The sequence below is a fragment of the Arachis ipaensis genome, chromosome B6 (genome assembly GCF_059453495.1).
Source record: "Arachis ipaensis isolate K30076 ecotype BB chromosome B6, ASM5945349v1, whole genome shotgun sequence".
Classification (NCBI taxonomy): domain Eukaryota; kingdom Viridiplantae; phylum Streptophyta; class Magnoliopsida; order Fabales; family Fabaceae; genus Arachis; species Arachis ipaensis.
The window spans coordinates 19,655,164-19,676,771 of record NC_142441.1 but is presented as its reverse complement, the minus strand read 5'-3'; the positions used below and the strand labels follow the sequence as shown (position 1 = coordinate 19,676,771).

At 37.6% G+C, this 21,608-nt stretch overlaps 3 protein-coding genes across 3 annotated transcripts; 2 read left to right on the top strand and 1 right to left on the bottom strand.

Annotated features, from left to right (window-relative positions):
- Positions 1–375: 375 nt before the first annotated feature.
- Positions 376–1,949, top strand: LOC148554801 (uncharacterized). The gene is made up of 2 exons (XM_088490503.1): positions 376–1,111; positions 1,249–1,949. Exons 1-2 carry the CDS (start codon positions 376–378, stop codon positions 1,947–1,949), a joined length of 1,437 nt encoding a protein of 478 aa, XP_088346629.1.
- An 11,438-nt stretch (positions 1,950–13,387) lies between these two features.
- On the top strand, positions 13,388–13,987 carry LOC148554800 (uncharacterized). The gene is made up of 2 exons (XM_088489775.1): positions 13,388–13,438; positions 13,514–13,987. Exons 1-2 carry the CDS (start codon positions 13,388–13,390, stop codon positions 13,985–13,987), a joined length of 525 nt encoding a protein of 174 aa, XP_088345901.1.
- A 1,853-nt stretch (positions 13,988–15,840) lies between these two features.
- LOC148554799 (uncharacterized) lies at positions 15,841–18,195 on the bottom strand. Its single transcript, XM_088490502.1, has 2 exons — positions 17,209–18,195; positions 15,841–17,109 (listed from the first exon to the last, which is right to left on the bottom strand). The coding sequence occupies exons 1-2, from the start codon at positions 18,193–18,195 to the stop codon at positions 15,841–15,843; spliced, it is 2,256 nt and encodes a 751-aa protein (XP_088346628.1).
- Positions 18,196–21,608: the final 3,413 nt, after the last annotated feature.

Sequence of the window (21,608 nt, the reverse complement as noted above, 5' to 3'; positions counted from 1 at the left end):
ATGAAATTAAAGTGCTATATGGTGGCTAAATCAATAAAAGTTGTAGCACAAACTGATCTCATCAAATATATGCTGAGTTTTCTAATGTTACGAGGTCATTTAGGAAAATAGATGCTTGCTTTGACAGAGTTCGATTTGCAATATGTCCCGGCAAAAGCTGTGAAAGGTCAGGTCATTGCATATTTTCTAGTTGATAATTCGAGTAATATGAATGACCAGGGGGCAAATGTACTCGTCATTAATGTCAATTATTGGAAATTATATTTTGATGGATCGAAGCACAAAGATGGTGCAGGGGTTGGAATTCTTATTATCTCGCTAGAAGGGATCCCATTATAATTCTTGTTTGAGCTAAAATATCCCTGCTCGAATAACATGGCAGAGTATGAAGCTTTAATTTTGGGCCTTGAAATCTTAATTAGAAAATGGGCTTTGGAAGTCCAAATTCTAGGGGATTCTCAGTTAATCCTGAAACAATTACCGAAGGAGTTCAAATGTAATAAGAAGTTGCAAAAATATTTGGTAACGGCTTGGGAGTTATTAACCTCCTTTCGAAAAGTTTCTTTGGTTCATATCCCAAGTATTCATAATAAGATTGCTAATGTGTTAGCCCAAATTGCTTCGAGATATAGAATCGGCCAGAAAACCTTAAGAAAGTTGACCAGTATCCGTCAAATTTTGGTGCCTGCGGATGAAAGGGAAGCTTTGTGTATAGGCAAATGGGAAGATGATTATTGGAGAAAGCCTATTGCTGAATATTTAAAGAATCCCAGCATCCCAGTCGATAGAAGGGTAAAATTACGAGCAATAAATTTTGTTTTAATGGCTGATAAGTTGTATAAGAAGGGAATCGATGGAAGTCTGTTGAGATGTCTAAGTCAAGATGATAAAGACATTGCTTTAGGTGAAGTCCATAAAGGGATATGTGGTGCTCATCAGGCTGGGAAGAAGATGAAATGGGTACTGAATCGCAATCATGTATATTGGCCATCCATGATCAAAGATTGTATCGAATATGCAAAGGCATGTTTGGAATGTCAAAAGCATGGTTCGATACAACAGATCCCAGCATCCGAGTTGCATTCAATTATAAAGCCATGGCCGTTTAGAGGTTGGGCTTTGGATTTAATTGGATTGATTCATCCTCCTTCATCGAAACATCATAAATTTATCCTGGTTGCAATTCATTATTTTACAAAGTGGGTCGAAGCAGTTCCTTTAATAGAAGTTGGGAAAATGAAATAATAGATTTTATTGAGGAAGATATAATCCATCGATTTGGAATTCCTCAAACTTTGAGCACTGATCAAGGGACTATGTTTACTGGTCAGCGAATCAAAAATTTTGCAGCTTCCAGGAATATCAATATGGTCACTTCAACCCCCTATTCTGCACAGGCTAATGGACAAGTCGAGGCAGCAAATAAAATTCTGATAAGTTTGATTAAAAAACAAATCGGAAATAGACCTCGAACTTGGTATGAAACGTTAAGTCAAGTACTATGGGCTTATCGAAATTCACCAAGAGGATCAACAGATACGTCGCCTTATAAATTAGTATATGGCCATGATGCTGTGCTACCATTGGAAATCAATCTGAATACTTTGAGGGTGTCAAAACAAAATGATTTGCCAGTTGATGATTATTGGAATGCAATGTTTGATGAGTTGAATGAATTAGATTCAGAGCGAATATTGGCACTCAAAAATATGATTCGACAAAAAGAAAGTGTTGCTCGAAATTACAATCATCGAATAAAGGAGAAATACTTCAGTATAGGTGATTTGGTTTTGAAAGTTATTTTGCCAATGGAAAAGAAATCGAGAGTTCTTGGCAAATGGTCCCATACTTGGGAAGGCCCTTTCCAAGTGATAGGATTATATTTGGAAAATGCATATCGAATCAAGGATATCGAATCAGGAAATATAATCAATTCGATTAATGGATAGTATTTGAAGTAATATCATTGTTTGCTGAATTAAAATTAAAGTGCATAAGTCCGAAAATAAAGAAAACCATTACAAGTACTGAAGTCTAAGGTAAAGAAATGTAAGGTGCCATAATTTTTGCTAAGTCTGAGCGTAGCTTTACCCTTTCATTGTCCAAAACTGAAAGTGTCTCAGCATGCCTGAATTCTTCATATTGGGCCTTGTCAAGTTGTTTCTCACATTCTTCATGTTTGGCCTCAATAGAAACGATTTCTTGTACAAGTTGTTGATGTTCTTGCTGGGCAGCGGCTAGAGGTGTAGCTATATCAGTTCCTCTCTTCTGAATTTTGGCAAGTTTTTCAGTAATTTGAGCCAATTCTGCTTCAAGTTTTCTTTCTTCCTTATCATAGTGAGCTTGAACAGAAATAGCCTGAGAGATTCTCAAATCGAATTCTTCACGAGAAGCTTTGATTGGCTGAAGGGTCGTAGTATAGCTTTCTGACTCAGTTATGATCTTAACTACTTCTTCTTTGATTTCTTGAAGTTTTTCCTGGGTAGTTACACTTCTGTTGGCAATTTTTTTGAATTGATTGATTATGGCAGAGTGTGGGGTTGGAACCTGAAGTTTAAAAGGTGAACTCAAAAGATCGGACAAAAGCTTGTTCAAGGCTGCATCATTGGTCCATTCGATGGGTGGATGGTCCAGGAGTTTGAGAAGTGATAGAAGTTGTTCTTGAGCATTAACATTCATCTCGGATGAAGGACCAGATGTAGAAGGACCAATGAGTACAGGGGTAGAAATAGGCACTTGGTCTTCCTAAATAGCTTGATTTAGAATGGTGACCAGGTTAACCAAGGTGACATTTGTGGATCCGGTAGAAACACCCAAATCTCCGGATCCTTGACCAAGGAGAGGTTGAAGTTCAGCTTGTTGGGGAGGACTGGAGGTTCTTTGAGGAGAAGGAAGGGTTTTCAGAACTCTAGATGGAGAATCTGAAGCAATAGTCTCAGCGACTCGAGAAGGAGAGTCGGAATCAGGGGCCACTTGAAATTCAGCAGAAAGCGCAGCCTGGTTGGTTGGAGAGACTTGTTCAATGATCAAAGTGTTTGTTGGAGAGTAATGGGTGTGCTCCTTTGTTAAGTCAACTACCTGTGTCCCAGTCGGGATTGGAAAAGCGACTTGGAGAGGCTGAACAGACTCTGTGACTTGGATTGATGAGTAAGAGGTGGTTTATCCTAGGTCTTGTTGTTGTTGTTGATGTGGTTGATCAGGTGCTAGAGATGAGGTGATTGATTGAGCAGCAGTAACGGGCTGAAATGCAAGGTACAATAAGTCAAGATTTATTTTGGCTAAATCGAAATATATGTAAAATAATATATGGTTACCGGAATGGGTCTTGTCCTTCTAATCAATTGAGAGCCCGAATCTGAATCGATTGTATCCTCTGACTTTGAGGAGGCAGCAAGGATATTCTGAATAGATGGCTCGCTTTCATCAGAACTTTCACTCAACGGTTGCAACTATAACTAAAGAAAGATTGAAATTAAAAAGTTGCAAGTGAATGTGATTATCGAAGAATCTCAGTTAAAGAATGAGCGTATGAATATAGTTACCTTCCTAGAAGTCTTCGAAGGCATTCGTCGACTTTTCCTTAGTGGTTGGCGTGAAGAAGCTGTAGTTTCAGCTTTTCTTTTTTGAGTTTTCCTTGGAGAACCCTCAGCAGCAGGGACCGCTTGGACAACAGAGCGCTTAATCTCTTCCAGGGTGCGACTGTACTTAGTGTAGTAAGCAGTCCACCAATCAAAGCAAGATTTTGTGATGTAAGAGCTTCAATCGTAAACAAGGTGATTGTAGCTCTCTTTTTGTTGTTGATCTTTCGAAAGGCAGAGATCAAGTTCTTTCTTTGAGGCCAAAGTAATATGGCAAAATGGCCTGCTGCTTCTGGGGAGAGGAGTTGGGATGGCTTGTGAGAAGCCAAGTTGCCTGGCTGTGTAATGAGGGGCATACAGAGTTACCTTGAAACGTTCTTTTTTATGTTGAGGTAGCCCTGTAGGAATTACTTGTACAGCCAGTAAATTTTTCTAACCCCTGTTAGCAAGCTCATTTTCTTCAGTATCGTTGGGGAAGAGGAGGCGTTCGAGCCAAGCAGGACCACAATTTCGACGCAAAAAAGGGGTGAAATTGAGATCCTCATTGTGGAAGTCTTTGCAAGAATGAAAAAGAGAAAAGACAGCCTAAAATCGGTCTTCATTCGATTGTGCTTTTGGAAAATTTGGCTTGAAATTAGCCAATCGGAAGCCTTCGACGTGCTGTTTATCTATAGCACCACCACTAGGCTTTGTCATATACTTTTCAAAAATAGCATTGAGCCATAGTTGAAGAAGTCAGAGAGGACCACCTGTACTGATTAAATAGTTATTTCTAAGACAATTGACAAACTGGCTAAGTTCTTTAAAAATGTGTCCTAGAAGAAGCTTGGCCAAGTTAAAGTTGTTCCCTTCATGAAGTAGAGCGGCAAGAGGGAGGAAAAGCTTTGACATTTGAACACTTCGAGAGCAGAAGACAATTGCATTTAGCTAGTAGAACAGAAATGCTACATGTTCATCATCCGTAATGGCAGTGCCCTCTGCGCCCATGTGATGAGCAATAAAGTTACTGTAAGAAGTTGTGGGGGCAACGTTGTATTGATGCCTAGGTTGCATATCAGAGGTGAAGTCTGGAGAACTAATCGGGAGTCCTGTAATAGCAGCTACATCTAGCAGTGGCATACCAATCATTCCACAAGAAAGGTGGAAATTATTAGTAGTCTTGTTCCAGAAAAAGGTCACGGCTCCGATCATCCAAGGGAGCGTCGAAGGAGAAAAGTGAGAAAGTCTCAAAAGATCTTGAATCCCGAGAGCCCCCAAGCAGCGCTCTTCAATGGGGCAAGACGTTCATACCAGGCTGTGAAGCCAGTTCCTCGAGGAGTGATCTTAGGATTGTTCCGAAAGGGTTTTTAGTTGGTGAAGAAGGAGATATCAAGGTCTTGATTGGTCAGCAAGTCTTCTCCTTGAGCACTGGAGAAGAAAGGGAGTTTTTTGTTTGCCCTTTTCAGATTCTCGATGGGACCAATGAAACAATGGATGTCTTCACCCACAGTAAAGGGAATAAGGATTCTAGGATCGCTAATTTGAAGTTGTGGGTCATTGATAACTTCATCATTAACTTGATTCAAAATGTGAACAGCTGGAGGAGCCGGTAGTTGTACCATGGGGTCTTTGCCTTTGTCTTGTGTAGCGGCGTGAGATGAGGAAGCAGCCATTGAAGAGCAAAGAAGAATGAAGATTGAAGAGTAAAAGTTGTACAAGAAAGGTGAATGCAAGAGAAATTTAGGAAACAAGGGTTCGAGAAAGTCGAACAAAGACGGAAGTGTTGAATTTAAAGGGAGTTTTACTGTAGCCGTTATTACAAAGGGAATTCAAAGAGGAAGGAGGTAACTTTGCGAAGAAGGCGAAGTGGTGGAGAGAGAAAGCGCAAGTCGTGGGAAACGTGTCAAACGGGTCAGAATTAATGGAGAAGGTAAATGGTAATTATGATTAGTTAAAGTGATTGAAAACTGAATTAGGATTAAGTGTTTCATCTTCCAACGAGTGGCTTCGAAAATAAACACATTAATTCTAGGGACAATTTGTTGGTCGAGAAATACTTTCAAAAGGATAAGCTAATTCGAAATGCTGGAGAGATGTTAAGAAGGGAGCAGAAATCGAAAAGACACACGTACCAGTGTTAAGTGGAAGTTATTTGACGTGTACTCGATTTTGATATCTTAGCGAATCGGAAAAATAATTCGAATAGAGGATCAAATGGCGCTTTCGAAATGGAGAATCGAGTGGTTACACGGAGAAGGAAGTTGAAGGCTTTTCTCTGAGTTGGAAATTTAGAGTAAAACCCCTCCCCGGTCCCTAACCATTTACGAAATTGACCTGGCGTCCCCTCACCATTGGAAATTAACAACGCGGTCCTTAACCATTCTCTCCATGTGACCAAAATGACCCTCTTACCGGTACTTCCGGTTACTTTTTACCCGAAAATCGACAAGAGGGTCCTTCCAGTCACACGAGAGAATGGATAAGGACCGTGTTGTTATTTTCTAATAGTCAAGAGGCGCCAGGTCCTTTTCTAGATGGTTAGGGACTAAATATTTTAAAAGTAGGGTTACAGGTAGAGACTAAATATTCTTTTTAGAAGTGATATTTGTTTCATTCAAATGTTCGTGGTATGCCGAATTAATTTTTATTTATTTTTACGTATTTTAATTTTGTTTATTTAGTTACTAATTTGAATTTTATGTCAGAAGATTTAGAGTTTTCTTTATTTAACCTAAAGTTGAGTGAGTTTCTTCGATTTAATTTCCAAACCATTGAACAAATTAGATTGAGGTATTTCTTTCTTGTTGCATCAAGAAATTGAATAAAAAATCAACTGATTCTCTTTGTATTCAATTTCTTGATGCAACAAGAAAGAAATACCTCAATATAATTTGTTCATTGGTTTGAAAATAAATCGAAGAAACTCACTCAACTTTAGGTTAAATAAAGAAAACTCTAAATCCTCTGACATAAAATTCAAATTAGTAACTAAATAAACAAAATTAAAATATGTAAAATTAAATTAAAATTAATTCGTCATATCACGAACATTTGAATGAAACAAATATCACTTCTAAAAATCTAAAAAGAATATTTAGTCTCTACGTGTAACCCTACTATTAAAATTATGGTTGATGAATTTAATTTCACTAATAAGAAAAACAGTTTATTTTTTTTTAGAAAAAGGTGTATGGAATAATAATCTTGAACTAACTTTTTTTTTAGGTTCAACAATATAGAACATACATGTCGTTCTTAAAACCCTAAATCCAAGACATAATAATGCTTAATCAACCCAAATAATTATCACTTTTGTGTTAAGTTTCGTTGTTAATGATTTCGTACTATCTATTAAGTTTAACGTTGTTTGCTCTCCGTTCACATGTAAAATATGGCAGAATGCATTATATGCAAAACTTAAAACAATGTTTTTTTTTATTTATTTTCTAATTTTAAGTAAAATCCCTCCACGGTCCCCTCACCATTAGAAAATAACAACACGGTCCTTATCCATTCTCTCCGTGTGACCGAAAGGACCTTCTTAACCGGAAGTACCGGTAAGAGGGTCCTTTTGTTCATACGGAGAGAATGGTTAAGGACCGCATTGTTAATTTCCAATGGTGAGGGGGCGCCAGGTCAATTTCGTAAATGGTTAAGGACCGGGGAGGGGTTTTACTCGAAAATTTGTTGGTAACGTTCATTAACAAAAGAGTGAGAACAGTTACCTAGAAATGCGCATACAAGGTAGCATAGTGCAATTAAGGATCGGTTGCAGATTTGGGTTATAAATATTAGTAAGTTTTAGGAAATAAGGGTCGGAACTTTTCTTCAGAAATACACTCAAGCACACTCACATCTCCAGCGAATTTCTGAGTCTGCATTCGAGTTCGATTTCTATAGGGTTCCTTCCATTGTCTTTAATTTTCCATTTATACTTTCTGTAAAACTTTATTTTTCCTGTCCAATTTATCTTTCAAGTAATGTTTGATTTCTTTGTCCAATTTACATTTCAGCATCTTTAAGTTTTTATGTCAAACGTCCTTTAATTCAGTCGAATGCATTTTATTGTTTTGTTTAAATTCAATGCAACCCATTTTGATTTCAGTAAATTTACTTTTCAAATCTTTTCTTTTACACTTCTTTTATTTTTTTAGCATTTTTTAAACTTATTTCCCCTTTTAATACTCGTCTAATTCAAAAAAATTTGATACATTTATAGAACTAGTACCTGCAAAAAGAAAAAATTTTGCTCCCAAACTATTAGAATCGAATCGCCATCGATTTGTTAAAAATCGACAAAAACACAAGTATATTTACATTTTATAAATTCAATCCTTAATTACGATGACAGCGAATAAAAATTAGTAGACCAGACAATGACGATGACAAGGTTGATGATAAAAGAGTAATTTTCTATGGGTTCCTGTAAAAAGTAGCCATTATTGGGCACGTGGCGGCTTACAGTAGCAAGCCGCGAAACTTTAATTCACACGCCAAACACGTTACTAACCAGATATATAATCGATAATCTTTTTCGCAAATTTAAAGGAGCCAAATGAAGCTTAAATGTACTTCACGTGCTTCATCCACCACGGTCCAATCGTGTTCACGTGCCTCACACGAAATGGCCCCACATCCCTGATCAGATTTTATTGGATGAAGATGGAGGATGCATGCGATGACGCCACGTGGAAAACATAAAGTCCAAATGTGGCACGTGGAATGCGTGTGACGATCGGAAACGTGTTTGTTTTCGGAGAGTGCAATGATGGGAGCCGCACATATTGCGTGAAGCCGGAGCTGCCACTGGCCCACCGCGTGATCGATCATCGATCACTCCTCCATTCACGCGCTCCAGGAGCGTTGGAAGAGGCACGGTGATGCAATCCAAGGCTTTTAAAGGCTTTTTATCCACTAACACCACCGTTATGAATCATTAATAAAATAAAACATAATTTCAGAAGACATGAGAGTTGAGTTGAGTACTAATGTACTATTATTATATAGAGAAAAGCTTTAATTATTCGACATAAGGAATCAATAGCCAAATCAACTATTTATATAAAATATAATTAAACTATAAAATATATTAAAAATACGTAAAAGTTTATATATAAGTAAAAATATTTTAATTATACTAAAAATTAGATACTAAATTAATTATTATATATTTATAAATATTATTTTATAAATTTTTAAATTAAATAATTAGTTACTAAAATAATTAAATTTACTATAGAATAACCAAAATAAATAATTAAATTTATTTGTAAGATTATAATACAATTTTGTAATATATATATATATATATATATATATATATATATAAAATAATTAATTAATAACTAATTTTAATATACATATATTATAATTTAATACATAATAGCTTAATTTTTATGTTACCCGTAACATTTTTATTAACCGTAACACACAATGTCACGTTTCTACTAAATTGATCCTTACAACTAATAATTATTGTATTGTGTAATAATTGTTCTATATTTTTGTAGTGATTTTATTATTATAACAACCAATAGCAAGACTTAGCTAATTGAATCAATTTCATTCCTAAAATAATAAAATACTACTAATTTTTATATAAAGAGTAAAGTATCGTTTTTTTTCACAATATTTGGGATAAGTTTTATTTGTGTTTCTAATATTTAAATTGTCCTATTTGTATTTCTAATATTTTTAAAAGTGATTTAATATTATCCTGCCGTCAATTACACATCATGAACTTTAGTTGGAGTTCTGAAAATTTCTTTTTGAAATTAGAATACAAATATCTGAAATAAAACTGATGATCTACTCTGGATAATAGCTCATCAAAAGTTAAAATTAATCTCTACAATATTTATATAATTTATTTTTTTAGGAATATAGTTAAACTTAAACACAAATAGTGGGTACAATATTAAAATCGAACACACTCAAATGAGATCTAATTAAAAATAAATACATCTAAATGAGAATAATTAAAAAATATAATTTGATTTGTTAATATAATTGATGACAAAATAATATTAAATTATTTTTTTAAATATTAAAAATACAAATAAAATAATTTAAATATTAAAAATATAAATAAAATTTATCCCAAATATTAAGAAAAATAAAAATAATATTTTATTCTTTATATAAAATCTTTGAGAAGGTCATTGACTTCCCATTACCAAAGCTAGGCTCCTTCACGGACAACAGCAGTAATCCAATAATCTAAAAAAATAGATGTTTAAAAGCTACATGTTATTAACTAAAGTGAACAAATTAACTATAAATGTATTTTTCAAAATTGAACCAATAAAAAAACAGCATATATAACTTTGTTGTGTGTATATATATATGAAGTATCGAAATTTTGGCGAGATACTTCAGTAAATGAAGTACAAGCCAATAACAAATAAAATACTTGCCGCCACATTTGACATAATTCGCTGTTACACTGATCTTATCATGCGTGAAAAAAATATGAAAATAAATGTTATCCTTCTTATTTTTTCACGAAATATTAAATTTTACAATGTTATATCAGCAAAAATATTAAACTCTTGTTTATAATTACAAAAATCACACATATGGATATGATAAACTATAAAATTCTTTTATATAAAAAATGTATCACAACTAATATACAATATGATACTATTATTTTTAATAATAATAATTTTTTCTCATAATATCTCTCGATCCCGGTTTTCTGTGCAGCTCTTAAGCATATAAAAAGTTAAAAACAATACAAATCTTCCTTTTGGTCACTCAAGAAGTCAAGATTCAAAAACAGGAGTCAATGCGGGCTCCATCAAGACAAACTGCTTCCATTCCGAAGATAACTTCTTAAACATTTTTTTGTTTGAAGGAAAATAATTTTATATAGAAAAAAAAAAAGGCAAGTTCAGCTTTGAATAACTCCAGGTTTGTATAAAAATTGGTATGCCTTATGTTTAATTCGTTCATTTTATTAGGAATATGAGCTGGTGTTCCAATAAAGTATGATCAGACAAAAGGAAACAAAATATTGTAGTTTAGGCTTTAACAGTACTATAACTAGCTAATAAGAGTAAAAAATATATGTTGAGTTCCTAGGAATCCTTTTTGGGTTTACCTTTCGACGTCATGATTCCACATAAATTAATATGCATTCAGAGGTAGCTGAGTGTGGTTTCTTTCGGGTTAACCTATGTTTCCTTTGATTAATCGAGTTACGAGTTTTGCAAATTGCGCTAACCACGCTTGGTCAAATCTACTTTTTACTTTCTTGGTCATCACACTTGTCTTGTGTGTCGTACAATAATAGTAACAAAGCATGTGACAGGTGTCAAGGATGCCTTGAATTTTTGCCACGCCATAAATAAACAATTAAACGTGCAGTAGTATTAAAGAAGGGAATAAATTAATAAAAAATAGGTTTAGTCTGTGCTTTAAAAATACAAAGTTAAGATTAATAATAATAAAATTTTTTAAATATTTTACTTTAATAAATACATAATAAATACATAGAGAATTTAAATTTTATATTATTTTTTATAAAAAATTTTAAATATAATTTTATTATATATTCTAAAAATACATGTTAACTAAATTCATAAAAAATTTATTGACTAATAAAATTGAGACAATTATTGTATATTTTTAACAGTTACATTGGATCTATATTAAAAACAATCATTAAAATTAATTATTAATATAAATATATTTTAAAATATAAAATATATATTAAAAATAAATTAAATAATATATATAATTATATATAAATATATAATTACTAATTTTGATATATTCATATATTTTTATATTTTTAATATATTAAAAATAAAGATATTTTTAGAAAATAAAATTTATAGTTAAAATTTTTTTGGATAAAATAAATTATTAAATAATATATTTTAAGATTATACAATTAATAATTTTCAAATTTTATACTATTACATGAATAAATATTATATGATGAGTTAATTAATTAGTTTTTAACTTGAATACATGAATTCAAATAAAATATACAATAAAATTATTTTGTATTAAATACATATACAATTAAATTTATAATACAATAATGTATGATGAAACATAATTTATCCTTTATATTTTTTTAGATGTTACCAGAATAATTGCCTAGCAATAATAAAAGACAATTTACATATTTAAAATAATTGGAGAGCATATTTACACAATTGCAACATTTTAAAGAAACTTATATTTTGGTCACTCTAATCTATGTAAATTATTACATTCTACTAGATTTTACACATTTTTATGTAAATCATCGTATTTTATCGCATATTACGTGCAAATTTTCGTAAAACCTAAATCGCAATATCCTATCATGGATTATAGTTAACCTAATAAATCTAAAAAACCGCAAAATCTTACAGTGGATTATGTGAAAACTAGTGACTTAATATGCATGAGGGTGTAATGGATTATAAAGAGATGCGTTATAATAATCTATGGTGGGCTATAGCAAATTATGAGTACATGGATGATGGATCCACTATATAGTGGGCTTGCAATAATTTTTCTCTTGTCTCGGAATTCTACTGTTTCAATTTCTTACACTTTTACTTTCATTATGTCCTCCAAAGGTTAGTACTTCTGCCCTTATTCTTCACTGTTACTGTAGTTGTTTGTTCATGGCGGGAGAGAAAGGAAAAGAGAAATCGAAAGCTGTTAAGGTTAAAGAAGATGACCCATATCATTGGGTTCATGACGATGTGAGGACTCATTCCTTATCGTTTACCAGTGTTGAGTCCATGGCCGATTTGAGAGGTTTGAATGTTGTGAAGAGTGGTTCCAACGTCGCTGTTGAGTTTCTTCCTTGTTCTGGCAGCGATAGGGTGTGTGAGAGGAGAGGTGATTGGGGGTATTTCTACATGTATACTCCCTGCATGTTTGAACTTGGCGTTAAGTTTCCCTTTTCCTCATTTGAATGTGATGTTCTTACTCAACTTAACTGTGCGCCCTCGCAGTTACACCCGAATTCTTGGGCGTTTCTTCGTGCTTTTCAGTGTTTAATGGATTTTCTTTCGTTCCCATGCTCGTTGTCGTTGTTCTTTTCACTGTTTCAAGCCAAAGGGGTTCGAAAGGGTTTGTGGGTTTGTCTTAGTAGTTTTCCGGGTCGTTCTCTTTTTCTTCTGTATAAATCTTCTTTTAAAAACTTCAAGTCTCTTTTTTATTAAAATTCGATCGGTTGAGGTTGAGTATCCCTTTTATTTAGACGATGAGCTTTTCGAAAGGTTTTCTCTTTATTGGTGTTCTGAGCCGAGTCAAATTCTTGAGGCTGCTGAGCGGAGTGAGGAGGAGGATTCCCTTTTAGATTTTCTTGTTGAAAGTTTTGCTGACGGAGTGTGTTTATCGATTCCCGAGCTTTTGCATTTGTATGATTCTGGTGACAGTGAGGGCTTGAAAGTGTATATAGGTAACGCTTTGCTTTGTTATTTGTTTGTGTTGATGTTGTAATATCTTCTAATTGTTGGTTTGCTCTTGTAGGTGGGCGGGTTCCCCTCTTGGATCCTTCTCGGCTTCAGTCCTTTATGAAAAAGAAAAAGGAGAAGGATACTAGTGGTGTAGGAGCTCAGAAGGATGATGGTGGACAATTAGCTTATTTTGCTGCTCAGCCAGCATCTTCATATAAGAGGAAGAGAGGTGATATTGATAAGTCTATGGAGGTCATCTCAGAGAGTGATCAAGAGGTCGTTGTTGGTGATACGGCCGCCTTTGATCGTCAAAAAAGGCTTCATGGCTTTATCTCAGGATCTAGTTTCTACTCCTTGTGGAGCGATCAGTTTAATTTTGCCGAGCTAGTAGACAGAGCATCCCAGTATCCTGGGGATATGCTGATGACTCGTCAGGTTGGTATGGAGGCGCTTGGAAAGTTTGTTCAGGTTATGTTCGGCTAATTCTGTGTTCTTCTATGTTTCCTTTTGTTGTTCTGTTCTTATATGGTGTTAATTTTGCAGATCGTTGCTTCTCGTCTGATGTGCGTTGGCCGCACCACCGAGCTCATAGGTGCTGAGCAGCGTGAGGCTATTGATAAGGTCTCTGACCTGGAGAGGTCATATAAGGCGAGGATTGTTGAACTTGAGAAGTTATCAAAGGAAAAAGATGATATTGCTGTTAGTGCAGTGGCTAAGGCAAAGGAATCTGAAGAGGAGGTGGCTCGATTGAGGGACCAAGTTCGGCTGCTGCAGGTTGATATAAAAGAGGGTGACGTTTCTAAGGGGAAGTTGACTGCAAGGGTTCATGAACTGGAGGAAGCGGGAATGGAGATGTTTGTCTCTGGCTTTGATCGTGCGGTTAGCCAGATTTCCTTATTGGCCCCTGATTTTGATTGTGATCATTTGGATTCGACTAAGATCGTGATTGTGATTGATGGGAAGCTAATCGTAGATAGCACTGTGGAGGAGCATGATGAGAATGCTCCCCCCTCTTAGTTTGTTTTGCCTTGTGTATTTTGGCTATGTATTGTTAACTTTTAACTATTGTTTGACTTTAGTTTTGTTTGATCGAGGTTTGGTCATGTTCGCTGTTTTGTTGCTGTTTTGAACTCGGATAGTGTTTGTTTTGGCCGAGCTATGGCCAAGTTGACTATATCACTTTCTTGTGATTTTTCTGGCATACGTTTTATTTGTTTTTGCATTTTGTTTGTTAGGATTGTGTTTGTTTGAAAGAACCAATCACGTTTATTTGAATATATTGGGCGTTCGGCCTCATTAAAACCCTTCCTTAGGCAAAATCCTCTTTGTTTTGGGAAAAAAGCTCTAAGGGAGAAAAAGAGTACCTTCATCCGCTGATTGTACAAGTCATGATCTATACATTTTTAATGACGAAACGTTCAGTTTCCTGATACTGGGTTGCCTTGTAATGTTTGGAGTTGGTAAGCCCCTCTTCCGAGTAATTTTGCTATTCGGAAAGGTCCTTCCCAGTTTGCGGCGAGCTTGCCGTGCGAGGGAGGTCATCTCGCGTCTTCGGTTTGTCTGAGGACTAGTTCGTCCTTAGTGAATGTTCTTGGAACGACCTTTCTATTGTGTTTTCTTTCCGCCAATTGTTTCATGGCTCTCTGTTTGATTGCCGCGATGTCTCTGTCTTCTTCGACGAGGACAAGCTCGGTGTTCCTTATGTATGTGTTGTGTTGCTCATCGTATAGCTTGGTTCTGATTGTGGGAGTTCCGATCTCTACTGGAATTAGCGCTTCTGACCCGTACACTAGTTTGAAGGGTGTTTCTCCCGTGGTGGTTTGTATTGTTGTGTTGTAGCTCCATAATATTTCTGGGATTAGCTCGGCCTACTCACCCTTCGTGTTGTCGAGCTTTCTTTTTATTGCCTGCAATATAACTCGGTTAGCAGCCTCGGCCTGCCCATTGGTTTGTGGGTGTTCGACCGAGCTAAAATGGTGCTGTATATTAAAATTTTTTAGAAATGAGCCGAGCTTGTTATTTGTAAATTGTCTACCATTGTCTGATATTATTTCCTTTGGTATTCCAAATCGGCATATTATATTTTTCCATATGAAAGATCTTACCTTTTCGGCTGTTATTCTTGCTAAGGGTTGCGTTTCTATCCATTTTGAAAAGTAGTCTATTGATACTAAAAGAAATTTTACCTGACCTGGCGCTATTGGGAATGGGCCGAGGATATCAAGCCCCCATCTGTGGAAAGGCCAGCTTACCTCCATGTTGTGTAATACCTCGGCTGGCTTTGTAGAGATGGCTTTGTGCTTTTGACATTTGTCACATGTCTTGACTTTTGTTATGCAATCTCTTTTCATGGTCGGCCAATAGTATCCCGTTCGGACGATCTTTGCGGCAAGAACTCGTCCACCGATGTGGTTTCCACATACGCCCTCATGCACTTCGTCTATCACCTCCCTTGCCTCATCATTACCTAGGCATTTTAGCAATGGTTGTGAGAAACCGCGTCTGTATAGCTCTCTCGCTATGTTTGTGTAGAGACTTGCTTTTCGTCTGAATTGTTGTGGATTGAGCTCGTCCCTGGGTATGGTAGCTGTGTTAACGTACTCAAGAAAAGGTGCTCTCCAGTCATGGAGGTGGTTAATCCTTGTTATAGATAGTAATTCAATGCTGGGCTTTTTAAGTGTGAGCTGTGATAATGCCGATGTTTGTGTGTCTGCCCTAGTGGCGGCAAGTTTGGATAAAATGTCTGCTCTAACATTCCCTTCTCTATGCACATGTAGAATAATAAATGAACTGAACTTTGAGATGAGATCCTTTGCTACGAGCCAATATCGCTCTAGCAATGGATCTTTTACCTGATATTCTCCTCGGATTTATTGAACGACCAAGAGGGAGTCACAGTGTGCTGTGAGGCTTAGTACTTGGTGGTTGAGGGCCAATTTGAGTTCGGCTATGAGGGCCTCATATTCGGCCTGATTGTTACTTGCCAGGAAGTGGAATTGGAGGGATTGTTCGGCCACCACGTTGTCTCCTTCTTTTAGGATTATCCCAGCTCCGCTTCCTCCTCGGCTAGATGCTCCGTCGACGTGTAGTTCCCAGAGTCTGTTGTGTTCGTCCGAGGTTAGTTCTGATATGAAGTCGGCGAGGATCTGCGCCTTCAATGCCGACCTTGGTTGAAATTGGATATCGAATTCTGAGAGCTCGATGGACCATTTGGTCAGTCGTCCGGCCAGTTCTGGTTTTGTCAGTATTTGTCTTAATGGTTGGTTTGTCCTTACTATTATTGTGTAGATCTGGAAGTAGTGTCTGAGTCTTCTTGCTGTTATTACAAGTGTTAAAGCTAGCTGTTCTATCTTCGGATACCTTTGTTCTGTTGATTGCATTACTCTACTGACGAAGTATACCAGTTGTTGTGTTTTTCCTGTCTCAATTACTAAATCCAAGCTTATTGAATGATTAGAAACTGATAAATATAAGTATAAAGGTTTACCGACTTCTGGTTTTTGCAGCACGGGTGGTGATGACAAAATGGCTTTGAGCTCGGCGAACGCTTTCTCACATTCTTCTGTCCATTGAAACTTCTTATTCTTTGTTATTGTTTGGAAGAATTGATATGATCGGCTTGAGGCTGATGGTAGAAACCGAGATAGTACTGCTATCTTTCCTGCCAATTGTTGTACCTCTTTTATTGTTTTAGGGCTCGCCATGTTAAGTACTGCTTTGCATTTTTCAAGGTTTACTTCAATTCCTCGTGAAGTTAGCATGAATCCGAGAAATCTGCCTCCTTCCACCCCAAAGGCACATTTTTCTGGGTTGAGTCTCATCTTGTATGCTGGGATCTGTTCAAATATCTCTTTGAGGTCATCGCAGTGTGACCTTTCCTGAGTCGTCTCTGCGACCATATCATCCACGTAGATTTTCATGTTCCGGCCTATTTGGTGGTGGAACACTTTGTCCATCAGTCGTTGGTAAGTTGCACCTGCATTCTTTAGACCAAATGGCATTACTCTATAACAAAAGTTTCCATGTTCAGTTATAAATGCTGTTTTGCTTTGGTCTTCTAGATGCATGAGTATCTGGATGTAGCCAGAGTATGCATCCATGAAGCTCAAGCTTTTGAAACCTGATGCGTTGTCTACGAGCTTATCAATACAAGGTAAAGGATAGGCATCTTTGGGGCATGCCTTATTTAAGTCCGTGAAGTCGACGCACATGCGCCATTTACCTGAGTTTTTCCTTACCATTACCACGTTCGAGAGCCATGTGGTGAATCTGATTTCTTTGATGAAGTTAGCTTTAAGAAGCTTTTCGGTTTCTTCGAGTGCTGCTTTTGATTTTTCTGCTCCGAGATTTCTCTTCTTCTGAGCTATAGGTCGGCTTGTTTTGTTGGTGGCGAGCTTATGGCAGATAATGTTTGGGTCTATTCCTGGCATGTCTACTGGGGTCCAGGCAAATAAGTCGGCATTGTCTTGTAATACTTTTATGAGCTCCGATCTTTCTTTCCCTTGCAGTGCTTGACCGATGTATGTGACTTGTTCTGGTTTCGTCGTCAGCGGGACTTCCTGGAGCTCGTCTGCTGGTTGAGGCCTTTCTTGGGTATCCCCACGAGGGTTGAGCTCTGCTAGAGACAGCACCTCACTTGTGTTATGAATTGCTTTGACCTCTTGTTGGAATTTCTTTCCTAGAGCCGACCTCTTTAGGCTTGCATTGTAGCATTGCCGAGCTTGTTGACGATCTGAATGGAGAGTTGCTATCTTTCCGTCCTGCGCTTGGAATTTGACACATAGATGAAAAGTTGAAACTACTGCCTTGAACATATTCAGAGCAGGTCTTCCGAGGATAATATTATAAGGACTAGGGCAATCAACTATAAGATATTGTATGTCGATGATCCGAGATAGTGGGGGGTCTCCCATTATCGTTTTTAACCATATATAACCCTTAATTGGAACTCTTTCTCCGGAGAATCTGACTAATTCTCCGGCTGAGGGTTGTATGAGTCTTTTCGATATTTTCATTTTTGGAAAAGTAGTGTAAAAAAGAACGTCGGCACTACTACCTGGGTCCAGAAGGACTTTTCTTACCAATAGCTCGCCTGTTTGGATGGAAATTACCACTGGGTCGTCTGAGTGTGGTGCGGCCGAACATATGTCATCCTGGTTGAAAGTGATTTCTAGGTCGGTTGCATCTGTGTTGTTAGGTGGTGTTGTTCCTTCAATTGCCAACATTGCGCGGTAGCTACGCTTCCTTGCCGAAGTTGTTTCGCCTCCCCCGGCGAATTCTCCAGATATGCAGTTTATAACTCCTTTAGGTGGGGCGTTGTTTGACCATTTGTTGGCTTCCTTGCTTCCCGAGGTTTGTTAGCGATCTTCTTTGTCCTTATCGCCCTCTTTATATTTTCTTCCTTCGATGTACTTGTCCAGGAGGCCTTGCCGAGCTAGTCTTTCCAATAGATCTTTGGCTATTACACATTCATCGGTTGTGTGTCCATACTTCTGGTGGAAGGCACAGTGCTTGCTTTTGTCAACAAAACTCTGGTCTTGATAGCTCCCAGCTCTTGCTGGTGGTTTTATGATTTTAGCGTTGAGTATTTCTTTGATTATCTTTTCCCTCCTTGTGTTGAATCTGCTGTACTTGTCGAATTTTGGAGTGAGCTTGAATGGTTTGCCGAGCTCTTTGTTGTTTGCCGACCTTGGTATCCTGTCCTCCTCCTTTCTAGGTTTTCTTTCTGTTCTGTTGGCCTCACGTAGTTCTTCGATCTCCATTTGTCCTGCCGCTCTCTCTCGGAATTCCTCTAACGTCTTTGGCTTTGTGACTGCAATCGTCTCTCTGAACTTTCTGGGCCACAGGCCGGCCTTGAGGGCGTGTAGGTGGACGGCGGGGTTCAGGTCTTGTATTTCCATGGTTGCTTCTGTAAATCTGGTCATATAATCTTTCAAACTTTCTTGGGGACCTTAACGAATGGTGCTGAGGTAATCCGATCCATGTACGTAAATTCGTGCTGCCGCAAAGTAGTCGATGAAGGACCTTGCTAGCTCTTCAAAGGAAGAGATTGACCCTGCAGGTAATTTTGAAAACCAAAGTAGAGCAGCTCCGTCAAGGTAAGTAGGGAAAGCTCTGCAAAGCACAGGTTTGTTACTAGGTCCGTTAAAAAACATCATAGACTGAAATTTCTTAATATGAGTCCGGGGGTCACCAATCCCCTTGTATGGCTCGAGCGAGGAAGGTAGTGTAAAGTGTTTTGGCATCTGGTAATTTGTGATTTCTTCAGAGAACGGGTTGTCTAAGGTCAGCCTCTCCTTTGGAGGGTTGACACCCAAAAGGTCTACGCCGCCTTAGGTTGAGCCTTTGGAATTATCCTCTTGTTTACTGGCGTTGTTCAGGGTTAATAATTCGGTGAGTCTCTTGACTTCTGCTTGTAGCTCGACCATCTGGGCCATGAGTTCGGCCTGGGTGGGTTGATGAACTCCATTGTCGGCCATGTGTGAAGGTTGAGAAACCTTGCGTAGGAAGAAGATACAATGTACTATATGGAAAAAGAGTGGGGTTAGTGTAACTTCTGGGCCCACGGTGGGCGCCAAATGTTCCGTCCTAGGTGAGCCGAAGTATATGACGCCAAAGTTAGCTGCTTGCGTTCTGAGAAGAGCTTATATGTCGTCTAGGGGGCAGCGTTGCAAGAGGACCTCGACACCTTGAAACACGGTGGCGGGAGCACCTGCAATAAGCACTCCAACGCTCAAGTAAGAAAAGGGATTATCAGAGAATAAGAAAAGTAAACTAGAGCGAGTAAATGTAACCTGACTGTTCATGGGCTATTTGGCTTGGTTTTATAGGCGAGTAAGGTGTTAGTTGAGATTTGTGTGTTCCGATATGTCTGGTGGGTGCCATTGCTGGCATCTTTGACTGTTGCAGAGTTGTGATCGTGTTTTGGTAATGGGCTCCGTTATTGAAGGTAGCACAGACTTGTTGATGACTTAGTCAGAGGTTTCCGTTGTTGCTTTGTTTGTTTCTGGGCTTTATGTTCGGTTTCGTCAGTTATGAACCTATTGCCGAGAATAACGGGGTACACATCAAGTAGAGTGTCAAATTCACAATGTATGATGAGGATAATTTCTTAGCTCTTGTTCACTATATAGGAAAAATTCAAAAAAGCAAAAGAGATGATGTGAAGTTTACTAACAAAGAGTCGTTGAGTGTCTTTATCCGTTCATCAAACAGTTTCTCATATCTAAAAAACAGTATATTGCAAAAGCTTGGAGTGTGTGGGATCAAGTAAGTGAAGAAGTTATTTTACAAGATTCTGATTACTATTATGTCAACCGGTGTGAAGTATAATATGTTTGTAATAGGGTTCAATGAGGATCTACAGGTTCTACTTTATTATCGGAGAAGTTTTTCGGAGGTAAGAGCACACAGGTTATATGCGAAGTTAGTGGATGTTATCAACAGTTCTACGGCATCAGCTCCAAATCTTCAATCAACTGTGTTGGAGGGAGCTTCCAGTTTGATGCCTATGGTTATACCAGTCTGTCCGTTGGTTGCATCTCCATCTTTTGCGGTTGATTTGAATCGCTAGGATAAAGATGCTTGTGTTGTGGGAACAGTCGTTCCTTCTGCGAGTTGGTGGTTGCGATGGCTGGTTCTCCTCGCATGATTTCTGATTGTGCAGGCGACAGAAAACCAGATCGAGTTGAAAATGCAACTTGAGAAGATGATACAGACGCGGAGCCTATCAACAAAGTTGGGGATAGTGATGAGGATACAAAGAGAAATCCACATACACAACATGGTCCTTTAAGTTCTGGCACACATCAATATCCCCTACATTTTTCCACCATAGAGTTTTGGAATAAGAATATCCAAAACTGTAGTAGATGAAGCAGTCTAGCCAGGTTAGTGACAATTCTGTTGGCAACTCGACACATGGATATATACAACCATGCCAATGTAGCTGAACCCCAGTTATAATTGCTCAACTTATCAAGCATCGCCACATACACCACCCACCGAAGGTGAATTCGATTCCCATTCTTCTCACTAAACATTTGAGTGGATAGTAGCATTAAAATGTAAGCCTGAGCATATATACACACTGTGTCCTCACTAGCATCGACTGGGAGCACCCTGAACCTCTAATAGAATCATGTGAAGTGGATTGTCATCTGCATTACAAAAAAATGCTGAATATCGTTGGAGGTTAGCAGCGGATTTGGCAATAAATTCGTCGGGTATGTAAGTCACTGTCGGATTTAATTTTTCAACAGTAAATTCACTGGTAATAATTGGAGGAAAAGCAAATAAAAATTGGCACAATCATTACCATCGAATTTATGAGCAAAAAAATCCAACGGTAACGTAATTAAATGAAAGGCACCGTTTTGGTCGCAAACTATGCATTACCAGCAAATTTTTTTCACGATAAATCCACCTGTAAAATTGACTCTAAATTTGAATTTGCGAACCCTTTCCTTTTATTTCTGCAACATCATCAACCTCACTTATCTCTACTTTCTCTTTCTCTCTCGCTATCAGCCCCATCGCCATCATTCGCTACCGTTTCGCCGGTCACCACCACCCTCACTTGCTCTCATCGCTGGTCACTATCACTCAGTCATTGTCGTCGCCTCAACGTTGCCGCATC

What these genes read in the sequence shown, in the direction of transcription:
- LOC148554801 (XM_088490503.1), top strand. Translation starts at nt 376, where the DNA reads ATGGCAGAGTATGAAGCTTTAATTTTGGGCCTTGAAATCTTAATTAGA. An exon ending in AAAGCCATGGCCGTTTAGAG is followed by an intron (nt 1,112 to 1,248) that starts GTTGGGCTTTGG and finishes ATGAAATAATAG; the next exon opens with ATTTTATTGAGGAAGATATA.
- LOC148554800 (XM_088489775.1), top strand. Translation starts at nt 13,388, where the DNA reads ATGCTGATGACTCGTCAGGTTGGTATGGAGGCGCTTGGAAAGTTTGTT. An exon ending in CGCTTGGAAAGTTTGTTCAG is followed by an intron (nt 13,439 to 13,513) that starts GTTATGTTCGGC and finishes TTAATTTTGCAG; the next exon opens with ATCGTTGCTTCTCGTCTGAT.
- LOC148554799 (XM_088490502.1), bottom strand. Translation starts at nt 18,195, where the DNA reads ATGTTGGCAATTGAAGGAACAACACCACCTAACAACACAGATGCAACC. An exon ending in GGCTCTCGAACGTGGTAATG is followed by an intron (nt 17,110 to 17,208) that starts GTAAGGAAAAAC and finishes TGTATTGATAAG; the next exon opens with CTCGTAGACAACGCATCAGG.